This window comes from Moschus berezovskii, chromosome 15 (genome assembly GCF_049115385.1).
Source record: "Moschus berezovskii isolate FMDL1 chromosome 15, NW_MosBer_1.0, whole genome shotgun sequence".
Taxonomy (NCBI): Eukaryota; Metazoa; Chordata; class Mammalia; order Artiodactyla; family Moschidae; genus Moschus; species Moschus berezovskii.
The window spans coordinates 11,008,880-11,032,098 of NC_142474.1; the positions used below are offsets into that span (position 1 = coordinate 11,008,880).

General features: G+C 50.4%; 2 protein-coding genes across 3 annotated transcripts in view; one reads left to right on the forward strand and one right to left on the reverse strand.

Annotated features, from left to right (window-relative positions):
* The window catches only part of JPH2 (junctophilin 2), a 71,526-nt gene extending 68,795 nt beyond the window's left edge, over nucleotides 1–2,731 (forward strand). Inside the window, exon 6 of the mRNA XM_055437595.2 lies at nucleotides 997–2,731. The gene's annotated coding sequence lies outside the window, so the exon portion shown is untranslated. The remainder of the gene's footprint in view (nucleotides 1–996) is intronic.
* Nucleotides 2,732–22,587: 19,856 nt separating this feature from the next.
* Nucleotides 22,588–23,219, reverse strand: part of TOX2 (TOX high mobility group box family member 2) — a 151,868-nt gene continuing 151,236 nt past the window's right edge. The window contains exon 9 of one of the 2 annotated variants that reach the window (XM_055437585.2): nucleotides 22,588–22,805. In XM_055437585.2, the coding sequence (XP_055293560.2) occupies nucleotides 22,739–22,805 (67 nt within the window). In that variant the 3' untranslated portion in view covers nucleotides 22,588–22,738. Of the gene's footprint in view, nucleotides 23,003–23,219 lie in introns of both variants that reach the window. The other variant, XM_055437588.2, reaches the window with a different exon arrangement.

Below are 23,219 nucleotides of genomic sequence, written 5' to 3' on the forward strand. Positions count from 1 at the left end.
ACACACACACACACACACGCACCTTCATTGGCTCAGAATACACACAGCACTGGCTGTCTGTCAGGTGAACACTGGGGGCTTCATTCATTCACTAACTCATCATTCATTTGTGTGGTTGTCGTTTAGTCCGTAAATCGCGTTCAACTCTTTTGCGACACCACAGACTGTAGCCCTCCAGGCTCCTCTGTCCATGGGATTCTCCAGGCAAGAACACTGGAACTGGTTTCCATGCCCTCCTCCAGAGGATCTTCCCGACCCAGCGATCCAACCCATAGTCTCTTAGGTCTCCTGCATTGGCAATCGGGTTCTTTACCACCGTCACCACCTGGGAAGCCCAAAGTAGCCACAAGGCAAATCAAATCTTTCTCCTACTAGGACCAGCCTTTACACTGTAAATCCTGGGGTGCTGCTAACAAGAGTTGCTGCCTCTCGCCTCGCTTCCCTCAAAGTTCCCCTCCCTTGACTCTAGCTTAGTGTGGGCTGGAGGTTCCTACTCAGTCCCAGAGGAGAAGCAGAAGGGTAAATAGCCAGTGACAGTATTAGCCTGGTAGGTGCTGCCCTGGGAGTGGATGCAGGCCCCAGTGGGGTCTGTGTTTCCTAGGGGATCTGGGAATGGTTGCAGCGGGGACTGCCGACTTCCTGACCTGAAGGGTGGCGAGGGGTGAGCCAGATGGCAGTGAGGCAGGAGAGGAGGGCAGCGTGTACCAGGCAAAGGGAGTAGGCAGAGGCAGCCTCCAGCAGGGCCTTGCACGGGCCAAGGTGGTGCCTCTGGGACTTGTCTCTGGTCCCACTGAGTCTGAGCCCAGGGCCAAGGCTGCTCTGGGGGCTTGCAGAAGCAGGGATGGTGCTGGTGATAGAGATCTTGCCCCGGAGTGGATCAGGCCTGCTTCTTGAACCCTGCCTGGAGCCTGGCTCAGCCTCGCCCCCACCCCCCACTCCTGCCTTCCTCCCTCCTCCATCCTTCCCTCACCTGGACCTCTTTTCTTCTCCTTGCAGAGCCAGGAGTTCCTGCTGAGGATGCACGGACCCATCTTTTGCCGTGCCAGGCAGGGCGGCTGAGGGGGACTGGACCTGGATGCTGGGGGTCCACTCACACCCACACCACAAACGTTTAAGGAGGCTTCCCGTGGCACCTGTGCCCGAACGCAGGCGGTGCCCAGAGGAAGAGAAAAGTGCTGGGCACCCTCCAGGAGCTCTCTGCTCAGCGGCAGGGAAATCCCTGAAAGAAGCACCCTGGTCTTGAACTCCCCGATCTGCCCCATCCCCATCCCCATCCACTCCCTCGCCTCCACCCCTACCCTAGGTCACCCCCTCCCCAGGCTTTTTGTGTTTTGGGAGAAGTCACCAAACCAGGATGTTAAATCCCAGCCCCCTCCTTTCTACCCTCCCTGGCTTTATTTTAAGCTTCTGAGGCCTCCCAGGCAAGCGGAGGAAGTGACGAGATCCCCATGGTGGGCCATGGAGGGTGATGCTCTCAGCCCACCAGCCCTTCTTGTCTCACTCCCGGCCCCTCCCACACTCTTCCCTTGCTTCCAGATGCTCAGGATGACAATAGAGGAAATGGACGTTTTCTGTTTGAATATCCCAGAATACAGTGCTTCTGTCTCCTCCCACCGGTCCAGTTAGCTTCCCTCTGGACCAGCAGGAGAAGGGGAGACGTGAGGGTTTGGGACCTTTGGCTGTGAAGCCACTGACCACGTGGCCGGGGGGGGTGGAGGGGTGTGGCGAGAAGGGCTGAGAGACAGTTAGGATGGCCCGGGTTCTGAGAGCGCCTGAGCCTGAGGCTGGCATCACACGTGGGGGCTTTGAGGATGCTGAGGGTGAGGAGAGGTCGTCCTGCAGGAGCCGTGGGGCCGGTGAGATAAAGCCTCAGGGATGCCCCATGAACTGGTTTGTCCGCTTCCGCTCCCAGGGGCCACCACAGGCTTGGTGGGGAGCGGGGTGCTGAGCATGGAAGCCCAGGCAGCTTTCGCTGGGGCAGACTCTCAGGCCGATGCTGAAGACAGGCTGCTTGTCAGCCAGCGTGTCCCAGGGAGAGGGGAGCAGGTGTGGGGTTCCCGCTGGGCACCATCTGTGATAAGCTCGGCTTGCTTGGCAGGAGCCGGTCTTTGCATGTAGCCCCTTTCTGATGTGCTGTGTACCATGCTGGTTTCTCTGGTCCCTGGTGCTGGCTGGGGATGGGTGGGGGCTGAGGGCTGTGACCAGGACATTTAAACTGAGTTGGAGGGGAGCAGCTCCTTTTCTGTCTTTGTTTCTCTGCTCCTTGGGGGCTGGGGCGAGGGTAGTCTGGCCTGCCCCCAGGCTTGCTCTTTGACTTGAAGTTTGTGTCTGATGGGGTCTGCTTTGCCTTCCTCCCTCAATACTTGGGAACCTTCCCTCCAGCTCCACACTTACTGTTTCAAGCACCACTGGGACCTCGAAGTTGTTGGATTGCATTTCTGCCGAGAGGAGCCTGTGGGTTCTGCTGTCCTGCAGGGGCTCCGCCATCATGTATGGGCTTTTCTGGACAAGTAGGGCAAGAGGGGGGTGGGCTAGGGGCGCTGCTTAGGGGAGACAGGCTCCAGGCCTGGGCTCTGAGGTCACTGTCCGGGGTTTTTGGTCTGGCTCAGGGTTGGGGATAAGCCTCTGGCTGCCAGGGCTCCTGGGTGGGGCCTTGTTTGGGGGTTGGTATTTGGGGTGAAGGTTCAGGAGGCTGCCATCTATGCAGTAATAAACTTGTATCTGCTCACAGGCTCTCCCTGGGATGCCAGGTCTGTTTGTGGGCTCAGGACGGGAGACCGGTCTGAGGAGGAGGAGGGAAGCTGAGGACCCTGGGTCATGTTGGGTCAGACCCTGCCTCTCAGAGTTTCCATAATACCTCCTGTGTGTGCACCTGCTCAGTTGTGTCCAACTCGCTACAACCCCATGCACTGTAGCCCACCAGCCTCCTCTGTCCATGGGATCAGCTCGGCAGGAATACTGGAGTGGTTTGCCATTTCCTCCTCCAGCGTATCTTCGCAACCCAGGGATCGAATCCATGTCTCCTGCAGCTCCTGCATTGGCAGGAGGATTCTTTACCGTGGCGCCACCTGGGAATACCTCCTGAGGGGTGGCTGAAAGGCTTCAGTCCTGACAGGGGCTCCCCAAAGGCCACAGACCTTCTAGGGAAGACCCTGGGTTTGTAAAGCCAACTTCTAGAAGATTCCCTGAGCAGCATATAGCAAAAGAAAGAGCCTGCCTTTTGGAAAAAATCTTTGGCCACCCACCCCGCGGGATCTTAGTTTCCCTGTCAGGGATGAAACCTGTGCCCCCTGCTTTGAAGTCTTAACCATTGGACCTCCAGGAAAGTCCCGAAAGAGCCTGCCTTTTGAGATCGGACTTCCTGGGCTCTCGTCCTGCTTAGGATACTTATTTCACTTGTCTGAGCCTCAATTTCTCAGCTATAAAACAGAGAAAATACTACTACTACCTCCTGGGGTTGTAGTGAGGATAACTTTAAACGTTAAAGCGCATATAAAGCCCAGTGATTGAGAACAGTAAGTGCAGACTTCCTATTTTGGGGTCATTACTGCTGTTGACCTGAAGGACGGTCATTAGCCCTCTCACAAGCCTCTTGCATTTTAATTGAAACCCCAGAAACCTCGAGGGGGTGGAGATGATTTGGGCTCCTGTCAGAAAGTCACAGAGCATCTCAGTCAAAGGAAGGACCTAGAGGCCATCATCATAGCTTCCAGAGGCTTAGACAGGAGAAGAGACTTGCCCAAGGTCACACAACAAGCCAGGGGTGGGGAAGCAGTTATCCTGACTTGTTTTTGTGGCTAAGTCAAGCCAGCAGCCCCCATGAGATAGTTGGAGGGGAGGGTCCCTCACCAGTCAGTAGGCTTGAGTTCAGGCAGGTTCCGGAGTGCTTCGGTGCTCAGGAGTCCTGGCTGTCTGCCCAGCATCATCACTGACTTACTGCATGCCAGACACCCCCTCTTTCTGGGCCTCAGTTTCCTTTTTTGCCAAGGAGACCATCATCCCTGCCCCATTGCCTTCTTTACAAGTATCATGGTTGTGAGCATCCGATGAGGTAACTCATGAGTGGTAAAGAGGTTGGCAAAACCCTGGAATAATCCAGGGGTCCCAAAGAAGAAGGATGGGCTTGGAGGGACCGCAGGGGCGATAGAGGGGGTGGGAGTGAGGAGGGAGGAGTTGTACTCTGCAGAGGTTTGAATAAAGTGCACCGAGAGAAGGGGGGTGGGCAGCCAGCCCCGTGGGGGTGTTTGCAGGCTGGCCCTGTGTGTGTGTGTAAAGTGGTAGTGTGGGGTGAGGGGGCAGGCAGATGACAGCCTTCGAATCCCCTTGAATGGTTTTGGGGAAGAAAGCTCATTCCAGAGCCGGCTGGAACGCAGGAGTAAGGTAAGGTTGGTTAGAGTCTGGCGCCCCCTGGGGTCTGAAGCGCAGCACACAGCCTGGCGGATCCCCTTTTCCTCCTTGGCCACTGACACCTCTAGAAGTTTGTCCTCTGCCAGGTCCAAGATCCTTTGAAGGTGGCTTGTGCCACAGGGGAATTTAAAACCACCTCGTGGACGTTAACCAGGGCCTGTGATTACTACCACTGCCTTGCAGTCTTGGCAGGACTCTTCCAGGGCAGAAAAAAAGATGGGGGGCCTGGGACCTGTGGGATCCAGATGAGGGATTTGTGGCAAGATGAAATTTTTCATAATTTCTGACGAACCCACAAAGGATCTGACTGTGCTGGGAGAGATGAAGGCCCGGATGATGACTTCGGCAGCCTCAAGCCTGAAAAAGTTCTATGGTGCACCCTCAAATATGTAGCTCAAAATAAACACAATACCAAAACTGTAAAACCCAAAACCTGAATGTATGCTGAAATTCAAGTAGCTCATTTTTTGTTTGTCCAAAAGACTGTCTCTGGAAGTGAAACTTCTCCCTCATTAGTGCTTTTGGCCATATGGCACCTCCTCTGAAAGTGAGCATATTACTTCAAGGTCAGCTTCATTAACGTGAGCTGTTACCCTATTCTTATTTCTCCACTTGGCAGTGGGACAGGATGCCCAGGGAGCAAGTGGAGGCTCCTCTTCCTCGTTTTCCAGTTGGAAGGGGCTTCTGTTTGTGAAAAAGAGCCCAGGACCTTGTAATAGGTATGAGCAGGATATGGGAAGAGATGCAAGGCTGACAGGGGAGGAACTGTTTCAGACCCTGTGGTCTGAGCCCTGGCCTTGCCTCGGGCTCTGCAGTGGGGGTTGTGGAGAGTGGAGGGGGGAGTCTCTCACCCTAGGCTCCTCCTGATTTCTGGTCACCTTGGCCTATAGCGGTTGTAGTGAGGCTCCCAGCCAGAGACCGAGGTGAGTCCACAGCCGTGAAGACACCAAATACTAGCCATTGGACCAGTGATTGGGCTTCTCCAGTGGATCAGTGGATGGTAAAGAATCTGCCTGCAGTGCAGGAGACCTGGGTTAGATCCCTGAGTCAGGAAGATCCCCTGGAGAAGGAAATGGCAACCCACTCCAGTGTTCTTGCCTGGAAAATCCCATGGACAAGAGAAGCCTAGTGGGCTGCAGTCCATCAGGTCACAAAGAGTTGGACACGGCTGAGTGGCTGACTACACATACAGACTAGCGATGATTGACAAGGCCCTGGCCCTTTGACTTTGCTGAAAAATTATTCCAACAAAGATGAAAGACAGTGAAACAAGTGAAGTATTTATTAGAAGGAAAAAAAGAGTACTGTATGTGTGGTAGACACAGGCAGACTCAGTTGCAGAGTTGCACCCTCATGGCAGTTTAAATCACTTCCATGGAGCATTTCTTCCAGTGTTCCTTTGGCTAAGCATTTTGATTTGCCTGGTTCCTATTTGGTATATCTCAGGGTCCTCCGACGTGCACACACGCATCTCTTAGCCAAGATGGATTCTGCTGAAGAAGGCTGTGGGTAGCTTGGCATCAGCATCACTCCCCCTTTGACCTCTAAGAACACTTTCTGCGCATGTGTAGTCAGGGAGGTCTCTTGACACTAAGAATGAGAAATACGTGATCTGTTATCTTCCGTCTGGGCAGGGCCCAACCTCCTCTCTCAACTGTCCCGCCATTCTCATCTCAACGTGTCGGTCCACAGGGGATGAATCTCCAATTGCTTTCCCCTGGGTGCAGGGGCATCTACCTCCTGCAGGACTCTGAGAAGGATGGAAGTCCCCTCTCCAGGCAGAACAGCAGATGGAGTGGAGGGTGTGTGTGGAGCGAGCGGGAGGAGGTAATGACACACAAAGTGTCTCCCAGGCCCCTCTGGTCTGGGAGGCAAGAAGCTGGTTCATTCATCCTCACCTGGGCATTTGACACAAGGATAGTAGTTATCCTTCCAGGGGAGTTTTCACTTGAGAAGTCTGGAGAGAGCAATGCATTATCCAAAGGAATATTTTACTGTGGAAAAATCTCAGGTGTCCACAGGGTATCTTTTGTGGCCAGGTCCTCCGAGCCAAAGAAACAGCTCCTCTCCCCCACCCAAAAGAAGAAAAAATAATCACCCACCCATTTCCCTCCTCACATGAGGGAGGGATATTAGCAGTCTGTGGCCAGTGGTGTTCTGGGTGCTAGGATCATAGCCAGCACTTATTAAGAGCTAGTAATATCACTTGCATGCCAAGTGATATGATATTGTCTCATTAAATTGTCAGAGCTATGGGCTTGCTTAGTGGTCTTGTGGCGAAGACTCCACACTCCCAATGCAGGGGGACTGGGTTGGATCCCTGGTCAGGGAACTAGATCCCACCTGCTGCAACTGAGTTCACATGCCACAACGAAGACCCGGTGCAATCAAATAAATAAATTAAAAGCATACACTGCCACTCCATGGAATTGTAAATGTTGGGAGCAGGGACTGGAGGATAAGGGTGAAGGTAAATGACCTGTGTAACCTACTTGTATCTGGAACTGGATTCAAACTCCTTGTTTCAGTTCAGTTGCTCAGTCGTGTCCGACTCTCTGCGACCCCATGAACCACAGCATGCCAGGCCTTCCTGTGTTTATTTGACCCTAAAGACCAACTTGGCACCTAAATCACAGTTAGGCTACATTGCCTTGCAGTTCTTGATCATGACCACCAGTTCGCCTCTGCTCCACACATGAATGCTTTCATAAAGGTGCTCAAGAGAACGCTGCTTTTATTAAAAAAAACCACAAACCATCACCATTGCCATTCTGTGATTCACTTTAACAATAAAAGCTACTATAAATTAAACACTTACTATGTGCCAGGCTTTGCCCAAGCACTTTACATGCATTATTTCATATATTCCTCACAACCACCCTGTGATTTTAAATGCCACTGTGTTCCACAGATTAGAAACTAAGATTTAAACCCAGGTCTGCCTGTCCATCTTCAAAGCCCATACGCTTAACCATACCCTCAGTGGAAGGCACAAACTAAATGCTTGGAGGGTGCATTTGGCTGGCAAACTTTTGTTTGGGCCAGACTGGTGCCTTAAAACACATTAAATTTAAATGCGTTGGGGCAGGGCATCAGTCTACACTTGAGGGCTTCTCCAGTGGCTCAGCAGTAAAGAATCCGCCTGCAATGCAGAAGATGTAGGAGACCCAGGTTCGATCCCTGGGTCAGGAAGAGGAAATGGCAACCCACTCTAGTATTCTTGTGTAGGAAATCCTGTGGACAGAGGAGCCTGGGAGGCTACAGTCTATGGGTTGGCAAGGAGTCAGACACCACTGAGCGACTGAGCACTCCCACTTCGGTCCTCACTTAGCCACAGTCCAATGACAGGGATGACTCCATTTATATTAATAATATTTGGTGGATTGGGAAAGAAAAAACTGGTGGAATCTTGGAGTTTTAGGAAGACAGCCAGGAAAGGTGATGAATGGTCCTGGCCCAATGTCATTCCAGAGATGTGGGAGGCAGCACTGTCCTTCAGTGCTGTCCACAAATGTGTCAGTAAACAAGTTAACTGCAGTGTGCATGGCACCACAACAGATGTGTGGGTTTCCTGGGACAGACGACAGTGAGCTGGAGGTGGATGTGACACATTTTGACGTCACAGTATCCTCCCAAGCAGGGCAATCAGGGTGAATGGCTACTTCATGGACCCATGCAGAATCTTGCCCGATTTGTGTGTCTTTTAGATTTCCATTTGCTTGGCCCCTGACGTAGTGGTTGGACTTCATCAGTATTGTGGGGTTTCTAATTAATACCAATCACTCCATCTGTTAAGGAGTGAATTGTGTCTCCCCTAAAATTTGTGTGTTGAAGCCCTACCCTCCATACATAAGAATGTGATTGTGTTTAGAGATAGGGGCTTTGGAGAGGCAATTAAGTTCAAATGTTAGGCCATCATGGTGGACCCTCAGCCAGTTTGACTGGTGTCCTTATAAGAAGAGGAAATCTGGACAGAGTTGGGGGAAGCAAAGGTGGAGACAGATGAGCCCTAAATCCTCTCTTTTTCTACAAAAAGAGGTGACTAAATTCTTCAAAGTGAGGTGCCCAAAATTTGTGACCTACGACCACATCCCCACCAGCTATATCGGCAGCCGGGGGTCAGCTCTGAGGTTTGCAGGTTAAGATGAGATACAAGTGGAGGGCCGTCCCCCCCATACCCACCAGTTTGTCCTTCCCAGCTCGGACAAGCAGCCTGTAGTGGAGGGGCCTGGAATGTGTGTCCAGACCACCTAGTTCAAATGTCCAGCTCTGTGCACCTCCCTCCAGCCTCAGCAACACCATGGGCCACCTCTCAGGGGTAGAAGGACAATTTCCAGTAGCCAGGAGAACTGGCCACAAGCCCAGGCAGGCCGTGGGAAACAGAATATTGTTCAGAAAGGCGGAAGCTCTAGGTAGGCGTGTCTCCTTGGTTCCATGGACTTCTCACACCGTAGGGAGAGCAGTGGCCAGAGGGGGGACACTCAAGAGGCCAAGCCTGGCTCCCCACCGAAGACAGCACCAGTCCACAGCAACAGGAAACCCAGCCTAAGCTTCCGATACATCGGTGGTTCTCAACTGGGGGTGGTTTGGCCTCCCAGGGGTCACTGGTAGCTTCGGGAGGTATTTTGGGTTGTCATAAGTCAGTAAGAGGGATGTTACTGGCATCTGGTGGGTACCGGCCAGTGATGCTACCTATCATCCTGTGATGCTCAGAATAGTGCTCCACCCCCTCTCCCGACTCCCATCCAACAAAGAATTAGCCAGACCCAAATGTCCATGTGACACGGTGGAACAACCCTATGACACGTGAGTAAGTGTGAAGGCTACAGGCTTGGGTTTCAGACCCTGACTATGCCACTGACTTGCTCTGGGATCAATTATTTTTTTCATCTCTCTCTGCGTCTGCTTTTTTCATTTGGGAAATGGGGTTAATGGCAACTATTTTATGGGTTGTGTGAGAAATAAAACGGACTTTATATAGAAATCGCCTGGCACAGAGTAGGTCCTCAAAAAGTATTGTTGTTACCGACCAGGGTTCTTGGCCTCCTTGATTGATAGAAATTAATCAGAGGCCAAATTCAGGCAAGGCTTTACTGGGGCTTGCTCTGCGAGAAGGGGCAAGCTGGCTCCTTATATGGGGTGAGGGTCAGGGTGTGGTTTGGGTGTTTTGCACCCCCTCCCTTAGGTGGTGTGTGTGCAGGGGATATGCACAGTACCCTGCTTTACTCCAGGCTCTTCAAAAGTGGCAGTTGGGATTTTTCTGGTCTCTTTGTGTCTTTCATCCAGCATTTGCCCCAACTCCACATGTACGCAGTTATTTTTAGTCCGGTATAGTTTCTTTGTATTTTGGTGCTCAAGGAGGAGTGATGTATCCAGGTGCAAGCACTGCAGCAAAGGATGCCAGATCCCAGCTTGTCTCATTGTAAATGTTCCTTAGAGGGAGGGAAAGAAGTGAATAAATAATATTTTTAAATGGATAAATCACAAAATAGCAGTACAGCCATATTTCTGTGTGAAGCCGCAGAGGAAATACTAAAAGCGTTGAGGGTATGAAGGGAGGTGGTAGGAGTTGAGGCTGGAACATGTGGAGAGCCGTGTTGTTACAAGCTGCGTGGTAGTTTGACTTGTTAAGCTCCATACATGTATGATTGGTTTAAATGTTGAAGTCGAGGACCTTGAATATTAACGTCCTTCCTCCCGTGTCCCTGATAATTGCTGTTAGGAGACAGCGTGAAATTACTGTGGACGTCCCACTGGCAGGATTTCATGCCACCGAGCCCTGCCCGGTTCTGCACGCTCTAAGCGCCAGGGGGTCCTGCCCCTGTTTTCCTGCCCCTCCGGAGCCCTTACTAATTCTCGGGGCATAGCAGTCAGTTTGGGCTGCCATGACAAGCACTGCAGACTGGGGGGCTTCAGCCACAGAAATCGATTTTCTCACAGTTCTAGAGGCTGGATGTCCAAGATCAAGGTGCCACCAGGGTCTGATGAGAGCTCTGTCTTGGGGTGAGGACGGATGGCTGTCTGCTCCCTGTGATCTCTGCTGGCAGAGAAAGAGGGGGAAAGGGGAGAGGGAGGGGGAAGGGGAGGGAGGAAAGAGCGAGAGGAATTAATCTCCCCTCTTCCGTGTCCCTTCTTTGCTGTTCAGCTGATAAGTTGTGTCCGACTCTGCGACGCCAGGGACTGCAGCACACCAGGCTTCCCTGTCCTCCACCACCTCCCGGAGTTGGCTCAAGTTCGTGTCCATTGAGTCTGTGATGCCATCCAACCATCTCATTCTCTGTTGCCCCCTTCTCCCCCTGCTCTCAATGTTGCCCAGCATCAGGGTCTTTTCTAATGAGTTGGCTCTTCGCATCAGGTGGCCAAAGTATTGGAGCTTCAACTTCAGCATCAGTCCTTCCAATGAACACCCAGGACTGATTTTCTTTAGGATGGACTGGTTGGATCTCCTTGCAGTCCAAGGGACTCTCAAGAGTCTTCTCCAGCACCACACTTTGAAAGCATCACTTCTTTGGTGCTCAGCTTTTTTTATGGTCCAACTCACATCCATTCATGACTACTGGAGAAACCACAGTTTAACTATAAGGACCTTTGTCGGCAAAGGGATGTCTTTGCTTTTTACTATGCTGTCTAGGTTGGTCACAGCTTTCCTTCCAAGGAGTCAGCGTCTTCTAATTTCATGGCTGCAGTCATGTCCGCAGTATCTCTTCTTACAAGAGCACTAATCCCAGCATAGGCACTCCCCACCCCAGCCACATAACTTCGTCTAAACCCAGTCACCTCCAAGTGCTATCACACAGGTTTAGATTTCAACATGATTTTTAAATTTTTATGTTTTACATTTGGTTGCACTGGGTCTTCATTTCTCCAGTTGTGGCAAGTGAGGATTACTCTCTAGTTGGGGTGCGTGGGCTCTAAAGTGCACAGATTCAGATGCAGGGGCTTAATTGCCCTGAGGCAGGTGCAATCTTCCTGGACCAGGGATGGAACCCATGTCCTCTGTGTTGGCAAGTGAAAGTGTTAGTCACTCAGTCATGTACAGCTCTTTGCAACCCCATGGATTGTAGCCCACCAAGCTCCTCTGTCCATGGAATTCTCAAGCAAGAATACTGGAGTGGGTAGCCATTCCCTTCTCCAGGAGATCTTCCCAACCCAGGGATCAAACTCAGGACACCTACATTACAGGCAGATTCTTTACTGTCTGAGCCACCAGATTCTTAACCATTGGACCACCAAGGAAGTCCTCAACATACAATTTTGAGGGGACATAATTAAGTCCATACCCAAGGGCGACAGCTAGATCACGGCTGGCTTCCATGTCCACTTCTCCCTTGACTAGAAGGTTTTCATAGTCATTTCTTTAACTGCTTCGAGGCTGCGGTTGAGCAAGCCCTTTCCTTCCCAGCACTCTGGTTCTGATTCCTTCCCAGTACTCTGGTTCTGATTCTTTCCCAGCCCTCAAAGTCAATATTAATCCCACGGTACATGGTGGGACCTGGTGAATGTATGGCGGGGCAGAGACGGGCTGAGCTTCCTATGAACCGGGCTATGAACTCCTTGCCCCGAGTGCTGCTTCTCTCGGCCAACAACTGTCCTTGAGCCACTACACCTCGAGACCCCATCTCTTCCAGTGACACAGTGCATCTGAGCCATCTCAATCCCTCTTGCCCACTGTCACTAGCCTGTCTGGTGTCAGCACTGTCCTTCCCCTGGATGACCACACAGCCCCCCTGACGAATCTCCCCACTTCCACTCCCCACCCCCAGCAGCCAGAGGGACCTTGTGAAAAGGCAGTTTGTATCGTGTCCCTTCTCCACTTGAGTGACTTCCTACTGCCTTGACCACAAAGTCCAAATTCCTTACTGGGGCCTAGGAGTCCCCATCAGGCCCTCAGCTGCATCCTCAAACCCATCTTGGTCCACACTCCCATTTGACCATCCCTCAGCCACACTGGTTTCCTTGCTACGCTAGAGCAAGAAGACTTCTTCCTGCCCCAGGTCCCCTCCACGAGACTTTTCTTCTCTCAGGAAATCTGTCCTCTAAGATATGGTCACTGCTGCTTCCTCTGCCTTCTCAGGGCTCTGCTTGGCCACCTCCATCCCATCTGAAGTGGCCACAGCTCTCTCCACGCATTCCTCTTGTGTTGCCCTATTATGTTGTCTTTGGAGCATTTGTCACCATCTCCGACTATCCATCTTATTCATTAAGACCTGTTAGCCGCTCAGGCGTGCCCGACTCTTTGTGACTCCATGGACTGTAGCCCACCAGGCTCCTCTGTCCATGGGATTTTCCAGGCAAGGATACTGGAGTGGGTTGCCATTTTCTTCTCCAGGGCATCTTCCCAACCCAGGATCAAACCCGGGTCTCCTGCACTGCAGGCAGATTCTTTACTGACTGAGCTATGAGGGAAGCCCTCTTAGTCATTCAGTTCAGTTCAGTTCAGTTGCTCAGTCGTGTCCGACTCTCTGCGACCCCATGAATCGCAGCACCCCAGGCCTCCCTGTCCATCACCAACTCCCGGAGTTCACTCAAACTCATGTCCACAGAGTCGGTGATGCCATCCAGCCATCTCACTCTCTGTCGTCCCCTTCTCCTCCTGCCCCCAATCCCTCCCAGCATCAGAGTCTTTTCCAATGAGTCAACTCTTCACAGGAGGTGGCCAAAGTATTGGAGTTTCAGCTTTAGCATCAGTCCTTCCAATGAACACCCAGGACTGATCTCCTTTAGAATGGACTGATTGGATCTCCTTGCAGTATAAGGGATTCTCAAGAGTCTTCTCCAATACCACAGTTCAAAAGCGTCAATTCTTCGGCGCTCAGCTTTCTTCACAGTCCAACTCTCACATCCATATAGGACCACTGGAAAAACCATAGCCTTGACTAGATGGACCTTTGTTGGCAAAGTAATGTCTCTGCTTTTTAATATGCTATCTAGGTTGGTCATAACTTTCCTTCCAAGGAGTAAGCATCTTTTAATTCCATGGCTGCAATCAGCATCCACAGTGATTTTGGAGCCCCCGAAAACAAAGTCTGACACTGTTTCCACTGTTTCCCCATCTATTTGCCATGAAGTGATGGGACCAGTTGCCATGATCTTAGTTTTCTGAATGTTGAGCTTTAAGCCAAGTTTTTCACTCTCCTCTTTCACTTTCATCAAGAGGCTCTTTAGTTCCTCTTCACTTTCTGCCATAAGGGTGGTGTCATCTGCATATCTGAGGTTATTGATATTTCTCCCGGCAATCTTGATTCCAGCTTGTGCTTCTTCCAGCCCAGCGTTTCTCATGATGTACTCTGCATAGAAGTTAAATAAGCAGGGTGACAATATACAGCCTTGACGTACTCATTTTCCTATTTGGAATCAGTCTGTTGTTCCATGTCCAGTTCTAACTGTTGCTTCCTGACCTGCATACAGGTTTCTCAAGAGGCAGGTCAGGTGGTCTGGGATTCCCATCTCTTTCAGAATTTTCCACAGTTTATTGTGATCGACACAGTCAAAGGCTTTGGCATAGTCAATAAAGCAGAAGTAGATGTTTTTCTGGAACTCTCTTGCTTTCTCCATGATCCAGCGGATGTTGGCAATTTGATCTCTGGTGCCTCTGCCTGTTCTAAAACCTGCTTGAATATCTGGGAGTTCACGGTTCATGGATTGCTGAAGCCTGGCTTGGAGAATTTTGAGCATTACTTTACTAGCGTGTGAGATGAGTGCAATTGTGTGGTAGTTTGAGCATTCTTTGGCATTGCCTTTCTTTGGGATTGGAATGAAGACTGACCTTTTCCAGTCCTGTGGCCACTGCTGAGTTTTCCAAATTTGCTGGCATATTGAGTGCAGCACTTTCACAGCATCATCTTTCAGGATTTTAAATAGCTCAACTGAAATTCCATCACCTTCACTAGCTTTGTTCGTAGTGATGCTTTCTAAGGCCCACTTGACTTCACATTCCAAGATGTCTGGCTCTAGGTGAGTGATCACACCATCGTGATTATCTTGGTCATGAAGATCTTTTTTGTACAGTTCTTCTGTGTATTCTTGCCACCTCTTCTTAATATCTTCTGCTTCTGTTAGGTCCATACCATTTCTGTCCTTTATTGAGCCAATCTTTGCATGAAATGTTCCCTTGGTATCTCTAATTTTCTTGAAGAGATTTCTAGTCTTTCCTATTCTGTTGTTTTCCTCTATTTCTTTGCATTGATTGCTGAGGAAGGCTTTCTTATCTCTCCTTGCTATTCTTTGGAACTCTGCATTCAGATGCTTATATCTTTCCTTTTCTCCTTTGCTTTTCGCTTCTCTTCTTTTCACAGCTATTTGTAAGGCCTCTTCAGACAGCCATTTTGCTTTTTTGCATTTCTTTTCCATGGGGATGGTCTTGGTCCCTGTCTCCTGTACAATGTCACGAACCTCCGTCCAGAGTTCATCAGGCACTCTATCTATCAGATCTAGTCCCTTAAATCTATTCCTCACTTCCACTGTATAATCATAAGGGATTTGATTTAGGTCACACCTGAATGGTCTAGTGGTTTTCCCTACTTTCTTCAATTTAAGTCTGAATTTGGCAATAAGGAGTTCATGATCTGAGCAACAGTCATCTCCTGGTCTTGTTTTTGCTAACTGTATAGAACTTCTCTATCTTTGGCTGCAAAGAATAGAATCAATCTGATTTTGGTGTTGACCATCTGGTGATGTCCATGTGTAGAGTCTTTTCTTGTGTTGTTGGAACAGGGTGTTTGCTATGACCAGTGCGTTCTTTTGGCAAAACTCTATTAGCCTTTGCCCTGCTTCATTCCATGCTCCAAGGCCAAATTTGCCTGTTATTCCAGGTGTTTCTTGACTTCCTACTTTTGCATTCCAGTCCCCTATAATGAAAAGGACATCTTTTTTGGGTGTTAGTTCTAAAAGGTCTTGTAGGTCTTCACAGAACCATTCAACTTCGGCTTCTTCAGCATTACTGATTGGGGCATAGGCTTGGATTACTGGAATATTGAATGGTTTGCCTTGGAAACGAACAGAGATCATTCTGTCATTTTTTGAGATTGCATCCAAGTACTGCATTTCGGACTCTTTTGTTGACCATAATGGCTACTCCATTTCTTCTAAGGGATTCCTGCCCACAGTGGTAGATATAATGGTCATCTGAGTTAAATTCACCCATTCCAGTCCATTTTAGTTCACTGATTCCTAGAATGTCGACGTTCACTCTTGCCATCTCCTGTTTGACCACTTCCAATTTGCCTTGATTCATGGACCTGACATTCCAGGTTCGTATGCAATATTGCTCTTTACAGCATTGGACCTTGCTTCCATCACCAGTCACATCCACAACTGGGTATCACTCATTTGTATAAAATATGTTGGCTGGAGGGAACAGTTCCAATGGCCCAGAGTGGGTGACCAGGGCTACCTCTGAGGTGTATGTGTTAGAGAAGTTGATTCGGGGCCAAACATCACCATACCAAACACACTCATACACGGAGCTCCAGAAGAAATGGGTGAACGGACATCTCCTGAAGCCAGCATCCTGACACCGTCCGCACCTGCATCCCATGGGAGGGGATGGCTGGAGCTGTGAGGGCCGCCAGGATCACTTTCTCAAGAGCTATTTCTCTACTGCTTTCTCCCAACCGAACACACCACCATCTGCTATTCTTGATCGGAACAGCTATTCTGGGGCCCTTCTAAGAGGACTTATTCTTGGGCTTCCTTTGTGGCTCAGCTGGTGAACAATCCACCAGCAATGTAGGAGACCTGGGTTCGATCCCTGGGTTGGGAAGATCCCCTGGAGAAAGACTACCCACTCCAGTATTCTGGCCTAGAGAATTCCATGGACTGAATAGTCCATAGGGTTACAAAGAGTCGGACACAACGGAGCCATTTTAGCTTTTACTTTCTAAGGGGACTTACCAATTGATATAAGTACTGGTGAAAGGAAAAGAGGGGAAAGTGAAGTTGCTCAGAGGAGGCTGCCAGGCTCCTCTGTCCATGGGATTTCCCAGGCAAGGATACTGGAGTGGATTGCCATTTCTTCCTCCAGGGGATCTTCCAGAGCAAGTGCTAATTAACCCGCTTTGTATTTAATAGGAACCTCTGGAGGGCAGTCTTCCTCCACTGCAGGGTCTAGCTCTCCTGTGGAAGGTCAAGGGCTGACAAGGTCGGATGGACAGAGTTGGGTGGGTGGGGGTGGGGGTCCCTTCTGGCAGCAGGAACACCCTTCCTCTGGAGAGAAGGGAGGCTGAAGGCCCAGGTAAGCCCTGAATGTGGGGTGAAACTTAGGCCAGAGAGACGAAGGGCTGCTGTGCGTGGTGATGAGGGACAGATCCAGGCACAGCTTGCCTGGGAGAATATTGGCTCTGCATCCTACGAGTCCCATGACCTTGAGCAAAGCTCCTTCCCCATTTTCTCATGTGAGACTTGGAGTAATAGTCTCCTCTTCAAAGAGCTGCTGTGAATAATAATGAGCTAACACATGGAAAGTTCTTTGACGTTATTATTGCTGTTATTTAAGCTCTACGCAGGAAGGTAAAGTTTCTCGTATTATGTACTAGCCAGGACGTACTGGCGTGTATGCATGGGCCTGGTGGGCACGTGGTATGTGATATGTGTGGTGTGTGTGCCCGTGTGCTATGCTTGGGTATACATCTATATTCTTTTCTATTCTTTTCCATTACAGGTTATTACAAGATATTGAATACAGTTCCCTATCAGTTCAGTTCAGTTCAGTCGCTCAGTCGTGTCCGACTCTCCACGACCCCATGAATCACAGCACGCCAGGCCTCCCTGTCCATCACCAACTCCCGGAGTTCACTCAAACTCATGTCCACAGAGTCGGCGATGCCATCTAGCCATCTCACTCTCTGTCGTCCCCTTCTCCTCCCACCCCCAATCCTTCCCAGCATCAGAATCTTTTCCAGTGAGTCAACTCGTCGCATGAGGTGGCCAAAGTATTGCAGCTTCAGCTTTAGCATCAGTCCTTCCAATGAACACCCAGGATTGATCTCCTTTAGAATGGACTGGTTGGATCTCCTGGCGGTACAAGGGACTCTCAAGAGTCTTCTCCAACACCACAGTTCAAAAGCATCAATTCTTCGGTGATCAGCTTTCTTCACAGTCCAACTCTCACATCCATACATGACCATGGGAAAAACCATAGCCTTGACTAGATGGACCTTTGTTGGCAAAGTAATGTCTCTGCTTTTCAATATATTATCAAGGTTGGTCATAACTTTCCTTCCAAGGAGTAAGCGTCTTTTAATTTCATGGCTGCAATCAGCATCTGCAGTGATTTTGGAGTCCAAAAAAATAAAGTCTGACACTGTTTCCACTGTTTTTCCATCTATTTCCCATGAAGTGATGGGACCAGATGCCATGATCTTTGTTTTCTGAATGTTGAGCTTTAAGCCAACCTTTTCACTCTCCTCTTTCACTTTCAACAAGAGGCTTTTGAGTTCCTCTTCACTTTCTGCCATAAGGGTAGTGTCATCTGCATATCTGAAATTATTGATATTTCTCCCAGCAATCTTGATTCCAGCTTGTGCTTCTTCCAGCCCAGCGTTCCTCATGATGTACTCTGCATAGAAGTTAAATAAGCAAGGTGACAATATACAGCCTTGACGCACTCCTTTTCCTATTTGGAACCAGTCTGTTGTTCCATGTACAGTTCTGACTGTTGCTTCCTGACCTACAGGTTTCTCAAGAGGCAGGTCAGGTGGTCTGGGATTCCCATCTCTTTAAGAATGTTCCACAGTTTATTGTGATCTACACAGTCAAAGGCTTTGGCATAGTCAATGAAGCAGAAATGGATGTTTTTCTGGAACTCTCTTGCTTTCTCCATGATCCAGCAGAGTTGGCAATTTGATCTCTGGTGCCTCTGCCTTTTCTAAAACCTTCCTCAGTGATCAATGCAAAGAAATAGAGGAAAATAACAGAATAGGAAAAACAAGGGATCTCTTCAAGAAAATTAGAGATTCCAAGGGAACATTTCATGCAAAGATGGGCTCGATAAAGGACAGAAATGGTATGGACCTAACAGAAGCAGAAGATATTAAGACGAGGTGGCAAGAATACACAGAAGAACTGTACAAAAAAGATCTTCGTGACCAAGATAGTCACGATAACGTGATCACTGACCTAGAGCCAGACATCTTGGAATGTGAAGTCAAGTGGGCCTTAGAAAGCATCACTACGAACAAAGCTAGTGGAGGTGATGGAATTCCAGTTGAGCTATTTCAAATCTTGAAAGATGATGCTGTGAAAGTGCTACACTCAATATGCCAGCAAATTTGGAAAACTCAGCAGTGGCCACAGGACTGGAAAAGGTCAGTCTTCATTCCAATCCCAAAGAAAGGCAATGCCAAAGAATGCTCAAACCACCGCACAGTTGCACTCATCTCACACGCTAGTAAAGTCATGCTCAAAATTCTCCAAGCCAGGCTTCAGCAATATGTGAACCGTGAACAGTTCCCTATGCTATACAGTAAATCCTTGCTGCATATCTATTTCATACACAGAGTGTGTATCAGTTAATCCCATACTCTGAATTCATCCCTCCCCACCCCCCTTCACCTTTGCAGAATCACAACCAGAGAGTCAGCCTCTGAGGTCAGAATCAGGAAAATACGGCATTCTTCAGGCACAGGCCAGTTCTCCAGCTCAGTCCTGGTCACCGGGCAGGGCGCAGTCCAGATGTCAGCTACCCAGGAAACCTTGGCAGACTCCCAGTTGGACTGGGGGGCCCTCTTCTGCCTTCTCCTGGCTCCCTTTTATGCACTGGCCACATAGTAGTTTTAAATGTATGTTTTTTTAATGATTTATGATATGAAATTATAAATTGAGGATTAATTTAATATTATTGGTTTCATTCTCTGCCTCGCCGACTTGCTGTAAGCTCCTAGACTGGCGGACTCTGTGTCCGATTCCACTTGCTCAGCTGAGGGCCTGTCAGAGAGTAAACTGCTCACTTGTTTGTATTCCTGCTGAATGAATAAATTGAATTTTAGCATCCTGGACTCTGAAAATTCATCAGAAAGCCCATCCGGGCCATGTTGCCCACATTCTGTCTAATGTGGAAATTCAGATGCAGCCCTAGAGGGAGGGATTACCTCTGGGCAAGCTCAGGACCAGCCACGCCTTCCTTTCGGGATGAGAAGCTTGGCCTTTGCCCCTGCTAGGATTCCAGGGTTTTGTGGGGGAGCTGGAAGATGCAGGCAGCTGAATCAAGCATTTGGCACCTGGAAGGGCAAACAGTTTTGGTTCCTGGGTCAGCTCCACAGACAGGGGAGACGGGTGGGGGAGGGTGGGCTGCAGGCAGGAGCTGAGGGGCCTCACCAGGTCAGGGGCCCTGCACCAGGGACCAAGCAACAATAACATGTGACCTCAAGGACTAGTGGGTCCAGGCCACAGACTGGCCTTGGCAGATCGGGGGGGCCATGGCTACAGCGGTAGCTGGTCTATTCTGAGCCCAGGGTGGCAGCTTTGGGGCACAGGAACAGGGTGGGGGCATCTGTGAAGAAGCCTCAGTGCTTTTACAGTGGGCGTGGCATTGGGCTTCCAGGGGCTCCATGGGCCGAACCAGCATTGTCTCTGGGCAGAACAGGAAGAGGTAGCAGACACTGCCTCCTGGAGAGAGGACCTCCTTGGGGAGACAATTTCTTTTTTAAAAATATTTCTTTGCCTGCTCCGGGTCTTACTTGCAGCACACAGGACCTTTGATCTTCATCGCAACATATGGGAGATTTCGTTGCGGCACGTGGGATCTAGTTCCCCAACCAGGGATCAAACCTGGGCCCCCGGCATTGAGAGTGTGGAGTATTAGCCACTGCACCACCAGGGAAGTTCCGAGAGGATTTCTTTGTGAACATATGAGAAGCTAGATCTTCCCTGCGTAAGGCTTGGGTTGGTTTCAAGGGCCAACCTCGAGTCTTACACTTGAAGGCAGGGCCAGAGCCAGGGAAAGAACATGGAATGTTACTGGTGTGACCCCACTCTGCTCAGCTAGGATCGTGGGTCCATTGTCTGAGAAATAAGAGCCTGAGATGGGGTTTCTGGGTTAAGAAATTTACCAGGCAGGTGCTCTGAGTAGGGGAGTGAGGGAAGCAGGGCAGGGTAGAGAAGGAGCTAAGCAAAGATGGGGACCCGCTGCATTGTGATCTCACGGAGCTCTGGAGCACGAGTAGTACCATGGAGTTGGCTGCTCCATTATTTGGTTAGGAGGGCAGCTCCTGGGCATGGGGCATCCCCTCCTGGTCCAGGGCGACGACTAGGACAAAGGGGACAGCTGTGATCAGTGAACAGCCAACACGCAGGAGCCAGCCCATAAAGGGATCTGGGCGGGGCACCAACCCCTTCCCCTATGGTAGGCATCATGGACTTCTTCACCCTGAAATCAACCTTGTACCTTCCACTGTCCATGCACTCTGCTTCCACTCTCTGGACCCTCGGGACGTACCCACTTGGCCACCCCCTGATACGTGTGGGCAGGGTATTCAGACTCCGTCTGGGTGCCTCTGAGTATCCTTGGAGCTGAGAGGCCAGCATCAGCACGTGGACGTGGCCAAAGGAACCCTGAGATCCTAATGTAGCAATGTGGGGTGGTGGTGGGGAGAGCAGGTGGGAGCGTCCACCTCAGCAGCAAGAGCCCAACAGCCCTGCACTCTTGTTATCTGGGACTGTGCGTGGGTCCCAGTGATCCAGCAATGTTACTTCTCCAATGTATTAAGAGAAACAAGAGTCGAAGATTAAACTCTCTAAGTCAGCTGTGTGTTACTGACAAGCTCCACACCGGAAACTGTAACCACGTGAAATATTGATGCTTCACACTGGGACGATGCTACTGACATGACAGCTTGTTGTTTGTGTTTGTCTGGCTGGGTTTTCTGTTTTTCTTTTTCCAAAGTGGATTACAAGATGCCCTCCAGTGAGGAAACGGCTCAGAGAAATTGTGCCTATCCCAGGAGTTGTTATCTGGGTGAAGCAGGGTTATGTGATTGGAGAACGAGGGGCCAGACCCATGGAGCCTCCTCTGTCTGGGTCACAGCCTGGTTCAGGCTGCCAGCACCTGCCCCTCATCTCAAAATAGCTGTGTCATGAGGCCCAAGAGCTGCAGTCTCCCCATAGCTCCTCCACATTGGGCAATTGTGATTTTTCCAGAAACAGTTAATATAGTATCACCCCTAACATCTGTCGGGAAAACCAGTTAAGAGTTCCCTGTCTGAGATGCTTGCTCTACTCGGGTTTGGAGGAATCCCTCTGCCCACCCTGGGCTCCTGCTGCCCTAAATCCACCAGATTGGAAATTTCCCGAGGACAGAAGCTCCAGCAGGGGCAAGGGAGTGGTCGGGAGGGGCTCAGTGTGGTCACCTGCTGATGGGAGCTCCCTGTGTGGCCAGGACGAAAGGCCAGAGCCCCTTTGAATCATCATGGGAAACTACATTGCCCCACTTCTACAGATGGCAAGACTGAGGCCATCGAGGCTCTGTCGCCCACAGAGACCCTCGGGGATGGAGAAAGGGCAGGGGGCACTTTTCCCTCAGCCTGACTGACACCAGGGGCTCTGTCCTGGCGAATCCCACCACCAAGGACTACTGCAGAGGGCCTGCCCTTGGCTTACCAAGTGTAAAGAGAGACAGGCTTGTTTCCAACTTTTCATCAGTTTTATTATAAAGAAATTCGAGAGAAGCACTGGGCACCAAGACAGACATTTGCAGGGTCAGAAAACAGCTGCAAACATTAAGAACCCAAACCCAAACCAACCCCCAAAGCACACACACTTTATGATAGAAACTGCAATTTTGTTCTCGATTGTTCCTCATAAACTGACAGAAGTCTTTGCTGGCTGTTTTAAATAGATGAATGTATGATTTAAAAAAAAAAGCGCAATGTCTCTGCGTGTGGCTGTAAATTGTCCAGTTTCTGCTGTACAGAGGGTGAAATGGTTTGGCAGCCTCTTTTGTGCACGTCTCCCTTAAGATAAAACTTAAAAAAAAATGTGCTAAGGGTCATATAAAATGCTTTTTTTTTTTTTAACCTTTAAGGAATCTACTTTCCGCCCCACCCCATCCCAACAAAATAATCTTACAGGTGTCTTCAGCACAGCTTCTAAAACACGTAGTCAACTAATACTTACATGGAGCCAACAGTTTATAAGTGTCATAATGTCTTGTTCACACTGTAAAACCGGATTTGCACGTCTGGCGCCGAGTCGACCCCCGCCCGGCGCATCTGGGGGTGGTTTCCTGCGGCAGGGCCACCGGTCCAGGGGCGGCTCTGGCGGCCGTGGGCTCTGGCGCCAGACGGAGGGGACGGCGGCAGGCGAGGCGCGGGGTCCACAGGAACCCTGGAGCAAGCGGTCAGGGGGCGGGAGGTTCCAGCAGGTTCTTTGGGCTGGCGGCGGGCGGCGAGCGGCCTCTGCAGAGTCTGCCGGGAGGTGAGCAAGAGCCTCAGCCCTGGGCCCGGGCGTCTCACTGCGCTCCGCGCCGGCGCCCTGCTTCCTGCCGAGGCCTCTTTTCTGCTGTCAGCCCTTCAGGCTCTGAGCAGCGCCCTTCCAGCAAGCCTCAGGGAGGACAGGGAGACGGGCTTAGGTGAGGTAGAGCGACTTATCCCTGGGGAGCAGGCTGGGGAGAAAGGAGGGGCTGTCAGAGCTGATGTGGCCGCCCCCCGCCCCGTCCAGGAGTCCCCTGGGCTCCACGGGGCTGGACCCAGAGCCCGAGCGCATGGGGACAGCTGCGCACCGGCCTTCCATCCCCTTCCCGGATTCAGCGGCCCCTCGGAGGATGCGTGAAGGTCTGGGCCGGTCCCGCGCGCGGGAACCAAACAGCTAGAACTTTTTCA